This window comes from Saccopteryx leptura, chromosome 3 (genome assembly GCF_036850995.1).
Source record: "Saccopteryx leptura isolate mSacLep1 chromosome 3, mSacLep1_pri_phased_curated, whole genome shotgun sequence".
NCBI lineage: Eukaryota > Metazoa > Chordata > Mammalia > Chiroptera > Emballonuridae > Saccopteryx > Saccopteryx leptura.
Window position 1 is genome coordinate 84,570,409 of NC_089505.1, and position 6,470 is coordinate 84,576,878.

At 57.4% G+C, this 6,470-nt stretch overlaps 1 protein-coding gene across 2 annotated transcripts in view; it reads left to right on the plus strand.

Annotated features, from left to right (window-relative positions):
• The window catches only part of SKI (SKI proto-oncogene), a 65,333-nt gene extending 59,446 nt beyond the window's left edge, over positions 1 to 5,887 (plus strand). The window contains exons 4-7 of one of the 2 annotated variants that reach the window (XM_066374826.1): positions 467 to 735; positions 832 to 1,133; positions 2,358 to 2,588; positions 2,967 to 5,887. In XM_066374826.1, the coding sequence (XP_066230923.1) occupies positions 467 to 735; positions 832 to 1,133; positions 2,358 to 2,588; positions 2,967 to 3,155 (991 nt within the window). In that variant the 3' untranslated portion in view covers positions 3,156 to 5,887. The remainder of the gene's footprint in view (positions 1 to 466; positions 736 to 831; positions 1,134 to 2,357; positions 2,589 to 2,966) is intronic. The other variant, XM_066374827.1, reaches the window with a different exon arrangement.
• The last annotated feature ends 583 nt before the right edge of the window (positions 5,888 to 6,470 follow it).

Sequence of the window (6,470 nt, forward strand, 5' to 3'; positions counted from 1 at the left end):
GATAGCCTGAGTGCCTGTGTGGACGGCAAGACGCCGGGTATGTTCCCACGCGTGTGCATGGCCTGCGTCATTGCCTGTTACAGACGCTGCTGCAGCCCAGCTGCCACTGGAACCCCTGTGGACGATGTGGCAGTGGGACCCTCACGTTTGAATTATCCCGGGCTTCTGTGTGCACTGCATGTGGGTAGTTTGGTGGCTTAGAGGCTACATGTCCAGAGCCCATCTCCCTAGCCATTGCAAGTGTGGGTCGTGTTGATGGACATCAGGGTGAGATCACGTAGAACTTCCTGAGATGTCGGGTTGGCCGCAGCCCACTGAGGACGTATTGTAGCCTCTGTGTTTTGGCTTCCTGGGGCCCGGCTAGTGTCTCCTTCATGTGAACGTCCATATGTAGGCTGCCAGGCTGGGGCTGTGGGGGATGGGACCGGGCCAGTGCCTGCAGACCTAATACCCGCCTGCCCTGCAGCTTCTACTCCTACAAGAGCTTCGAGACTGGCGTGGCCCCCAATGTGGCCCTGGCCCCTCCAGCGCAGCAGAAGGTTGTAAGTAGCCCGCCATGTGCCACCGTCGTCTCCCGGGCCCCCGAGCCCCTTGCCACCTGCATCCAGCCGCGGAAGCGGAAGCTGACGGTGGACACACCTGCGGCCACAGAGGCACAAGCACCCGCCATCGCCCCGGAGGACGACAAGGACTCGGAGGCCGAGGTGGAGGTGGAGAGCAGAGAGGAGTGTACGTGTGTGTACCGGCCTTGCTGTGTTCTCTGGGCGGCCCTTCCCGGGAGGCTGTGCACAGACTCACCTGTGACCGGCACTTCTGTCTCTGTTTCTACAGTCACCTCCTCCCTGTCCTCGCTCTCTTCTCCGTCCTTTACCTCATCCAGCTCTGCCAAGGACCTGAGCTCCCCGGGTGTACACGCCCCGCCCGCCCCACCTGCTGCCCCGGACACCACAGCCCCAGCCGACACCCTCAGCGGGGGGCTGGAGGCAGAGTTGGAACACCTGCGGCAAGCGCTGGAGGGCGGCCTAGACTCCAAGGAGGCCAAAGAGAAGTTCTTGCACGAGGTGGTAAAGATGCGAGTGAAGCAGGAGGAGAAGCTGAGTGCCGCCCTGCAGGCCAAGCGCAGCCTCCACCAGGTGAGCTGCTGCTGTGTGGGGCTCTGCCTCGGGCCATGGAGGCCACGCTGTTGTCAGTGAGGAGCCCAGGGCAGGTCTGTGCTCAGGGGTGACATCCATGGCCACCGTGCCCGTTGTCTGTAGGGAACAGCTCTGAGGGTCTCTTCCTAAAGCTTGGTGTTCTAGGTGGCGGTGCCGTCGGCCCTCCAGTAGCAGGCACACACACACATGCTTATACACACTGCCTCTGCCCCCTGCATACCAGGTCCTAGACGACTCCACACAGGTCACTGCTTTGCAGATGGAGCTGGAGGCTGGAAGCCGCCTGGGCCCACCTGCACCTCCTCTCCCCGGACCAGGGCAGACGGGGGGCCACTTGCAGTTAATTGAGCTCAGCCAGTCTCCCCAACATTGTCTTTCCACGCTTGCTTGCTTCTTTTCTGACAAATGGGGGAGGCTGAGAGTTCCCAGCACTGGGGGAGGGCGGGGCCTTCACACCAGCTTTGCTGAATTCACACCTCTGCTGGCGTCTGGCAGCTCATGGGACAGCTTCACACGTGGGCTGTTAGCACAACACAACCCTGTGGTCCTGAGAGCCCCAGGATTTCAAACGTCCTCTTTTCAGTGTATTTTAGGCATCAGGCTCAGAACGCTCCCCCCTCCCAGGTCCTGGTTCTAGTTGGAGGTGTGATTTCCCACACACATAGTTATAAGCATGTTTGCAGGGGGTGAGTCACTGATAACCAGCTGGAGAAGGCAGCAAAGGGGGTTGTCTCCATCTGACTCGATGCCACCTGCCAACAGAGCTGAGTGAACCCCCTGACTGCAAGGAAGTCCCGGGGGCTGGGCACTGTGGGCACAGAGAGGACTCCGGGGAGGTGGTGTTGGAGGTTCTGCAGCAGCTTATGAGTGTGGCAGCCTCCCTGCCAGACCTCAGACCCAGAGTGGGTGCTGCTGAGAGCGCCAGAGCCCTAGCAAGTGGAGTGGAGGGAGAGCCTAGGCCGCTGGACCTTGTGTGGACAGGTCAGGGTGCCAGAAGCCAGGAAGCTGTGAGGTGGAGAGGGATCCTGAAGTGGTTACTTCCCAGGATCACACGTGCCATGAAGCGGCCAGAGCGGCCAGAGGGTGGGTTAGGTATGTGTAGCTTGACTTGCCACAGGACTGTCCCCTATGAGGGACACAGCGGGCAGAGCTCAGAGCCCGTGATGTCCAAGCAGGGCCGTGACCCTGATCTTGCTGTTGCAGGAGCTTGAGTTTTTGCGCGTGGCCAAGAAGGAGAAGCTGCGAGAAGCCACAGAGGCGAAGCGCAACCTGCGGAAGGAGATCGAACGCCTCCGCGCCGAGAACGAGAAAAAGATGAAAGAGGCCAATGAGGCCCGCCTCCGCCTGAAGCGGGAGCTGGAGCAGGCGCGGCAGGTGCGGGTGTGCGATAAGGGCTGTGAGGCCGGCCGCCTGCGCGCCAAGTACTCCGCTCAGGTACGCCAGGCATAGGTGGGAGACAAGCGTGGGACCCCGTGCAGCGAGGCCAAGGGACCCCATGTGGGGCTGAACTCTGTCCGGGAGGTCTCCACGTGTCCTGCTCGGCTCTGTTGCCCCCCAAGGTCTGGGGACGGGCAGTGAGCTGGTCAGTCCCTCTGGCCTATCTGATACCCCAGAGGCCAGTCCTAGGCAACAGGAACTCGAAGCCACTACTGGAGGAGTCCCTATCTCAGACTCTGCATGCCTGCTGTTGGCAGGAGCGGGTCTAGACTGGCATGGCTGGCGAGGCTTTCTCCGGGCCTGGCGACAGGGCTTGGGCCAGGGCAGCGTGAGGTGAGAGGTGGGGGTGCCGCTGACACTCGGGGTCTCTTTCAGATCGAGGACCTGCAGGTGAAGCTGCAGCACGCCGAGGCCGATCGCGAGCAGCTGCGGGCAGACCTCCTGCGGGAGCGCGAGGCCCGGGAGCACCTGGAGAAGGTGGTGAAGGAGCTGCAGGAGCAGCTGTGGCCACGGGCCCGACCCGAGGCAGCGGGCAGCGAGAGTGCAACAGAGCTGGAGCCGTAGCTGGACCCTCCTGCCTGCTGTCCTGGGCCGGATGCCACAGGGATAGGGCACTGCGTGTGGGCAGGCCTGCCCTCTTCCCAGCCCATCTAGCACAACGTCTTACTGTGCCTACAACCAAGCGAGTGTTTGGAGCCACATACTTTTGGAATCCACTGCAAAATTTTTTACTGGCCAAGTTCAAGTCAAGCTGGGTCCCCACCTGCAGCCAAAAACAAGGCCAGCTCCGTGGCTGCCGCTGGCCTCTGCTTGCTGGAACATTCTAACATTTACATTTTTGTTATAAGCTATTTAAAACCAATAAGACTTGATATTCAGAAAAAATCAACACGTTTTTTAATGACTAACTTTTAAAAGCCCCACCAACACGTGACGCCATCTGAGGACCTTCTAAGGGAGCCAGGGTGGCAGCTGCCCCACCTGGCAAAGCCATCACAGCTCATCTGTGCCCGCGGCTGCATGAGGACAGGAAGGGTTTTTCTCCAGAGTCTATTTTTTCAGCGACAAGGACCCAGGTCTCCTGTGCTGCCGCCGGGAAGAGGAGGAGAGTGCCGCGCCGGAGCTGACACTGCCGCCTTACGCCGCCCGCCACCCTGTTGCCATCCGCAGGTGTTCCCACACCGTCCAGGGCCGTCACTTGCCGGGAGATGACCACGGTGACCCCTTCTCAGCTGGGCAAGCACCGCTCCTTCGTCCTGGGACTGAGGCTGCAGCATTGGAACAAAACAGCATTATTTCACTTTTTCTTTTTGTTTGTTCATTTAAACGTGTATTTAGAACTGCACTTTGTCAAACATCTTCCTTCTCTTTTTATTCCCCAGTTAACTACGGTTTTTACTTTTCAAATACTGAAACCGATTTCTAGAGCAGGTCACATCCTAAGTGCTCGAGCGTTTAGAAACCCCTCTGGTGCTTGGTTGAACAAGGGAATCACAAGAAAACGAATGCAAAAACTGAACTTCGGGGGGTAGTTCTGTGCCTTCCAGCATCTTGTACAGCGAGTCCTGACGTGTCTTCTTACCCCCAGCTATCTGTCTTCAGTAGCGAGCAAATCTGCCACTATCAAAATAAGTTCCTTGCATTTATTCCAAATAATCTCGTTTACTCTCAACTGTTTATGCAAATTGTATAAGGTTTCTTACACCCAAGCTTGAAAATGATTTCCCAGTAGACAAGAGGCGCGACCCACCTGAAAATGATGGTATTTATTTACATGAGGAAGATCTTACCGGAATTCTTCGCCTGACTCCGTTCTGACACCGCAGCAACTGCGTGCAGGCCGGGCGGAGACGTGGGTGCCGACATCCTCTACAGGGTTTGCCCTCGGTTTACTGGGGGGCCCAGGTGCTGCTGGACCCCCTTCTGAAGTGCAATGCAAAAGGGACATCATGTATACGCAGTGTGTGTTTGGGTTTTGTTTTTCTTTTTGCTTTGTTTTCTTTTGCAGTTATGAGACCTGTATGCATGGAATTTTAACCTCTGCCATACGTATACCCCTCAATGGGCATTATTACCGTGTCGTGTAAAGGGTCAGTTGTTAGGCAACTCTCAGAATGCCGTGTCAGCCTTGTTTTTCCAGAGTTGTGTTTTTTCCGGTCATTTTTCAAGGGAAACTAAATGGTTTAGTTGGAGCAAAGCTTTACATGTGTCGGTGTGCTTCTGTGTGGCTGTGCCGCCCAGTTGGAGTCACGGGAGACTGAGGCCCTTGGGCCCCTCCCAGGGCCCCCCTGGGCACTCCTGTTGCTTCCGAGTTTCCTGGCTCTGGAGGGAGAGGAACTTTCTGAGTTGTAGGTGAGGGTGAGGGTGCCACCTGTCCCCTCCGAGCCTCTCTGCTGGCTTTGTTCTCAAACGTTGGGAAGAGCTAGATGTGCAGCAGCAGCTTGTCCCCGAGAGCCCTGCGCCCCCAGGCCCGCGGGGCGGGAGGCGGATGAGGTGAGAGGGCTCCCCTTCACCAGCAGCTTGACCTTCCCGGGCAGATCCCTGGGTGAGGCTGGCGGGAATGGGTGTCCACCCGTTCCGCCCTCGGGTGCAGCTCCTGTGCGGGCCCCAACCTGCGTCTGCGGTGCAGCTACGGCTCTGTCCTTCCAGAGGAGAGGAGGAATCTGTCTTGTAGGCTGTTGACTCCCGTGTGTGACACCTATTGTCAGGTGATTGTGTCTTCAGTTGAATTACTCATTTTTCTTGCTGGAAGAGACTTCCTGAAGGGAAAACACAACAGCAATAACACATCCACGGGGCAGCTAACCCACCTGGTACCGCCCGTCCAGACCGGCCGGTGACAGACGCCGCCTGTAAATACTCCCTTCACGCTGTATCATACGTGTACATGGGGGGTTTCCAGAAACCCTTTACTTCCCTGGTAGTTGTCTTGTTTTCTGGGTTGTTTTAACCACACACGCTCCCCTGCCAGAGGGGGACGGAGACACCTTCTAGGGCTTGCCCAGCAGCCCCTGCCCCGTGGGCGCCAAGCTCGCCCAGGGCCCCAGGCTCACGGGCTCCGGAGGAAGCTCGTTCTTGCTTAAAGTCAGGAGTCACAAACGACATTTTTTTTCAACTAAGGAAAAAAAAACACAGCTCTACCTTTGTATCCGCCAGGAGCGTCTGCATCGCCGTCCCTGTTTTCTCCTTTGCTGCTGCTAATGACAATATGATGACTTACTCTACTATTCGAAAACTATTTTTATGTAATTAATGTATGCGCTCTTGTTTATAAATGCCTGATTTAAAAAGAAAAAGAGAAAGCTTGGCATATTTATCTATTTCGCTCTGTACCCGTCTGTCTTTGGGTGCCCCTCTCCCAAACATGACATTGTATAATAAAGGACTTTGAGAGTACACAAGGCGGGCATGCTTGGGCCACCCCACAGCCCCCCCTCCCACACTCCTGCCCCTTCTTCAGCCGCCAGCTGTGCCTGAGCCCAGGGACAGGACGGCCTCTTGTCACTCAAATCCACCTGACCCTTAGGTCAAGCAGAGCTGTGGCCCCTCCTGGCACTGAGGACGTCCGGTGGAGGCCCTGCCCAGTCAGGTTGGGTGTGCCCATCCTGGCGTAGCCTCTATGGGGTCTGTGAGGCTTGGTTCCCTGCACAACCAGTCCATGTCTTGCCCCTGAGTGTGATTCTGATGGAGAAGCAGAGAGCCCTTTACACACCTACCTGCATGACTTCCCAGGTTTCCCCAGACGCCGCTGCGCTGGGCCCTGGGCCCTAGACTTCCTTTGGCCGCCCACATCCAGCCTCCCTGCCCAACCCCACCTGGCCCTAGTCCATCGCTGGTCATCTGGAGAACCAGGTAGGGGACGAGGGGGACTCAGGCACA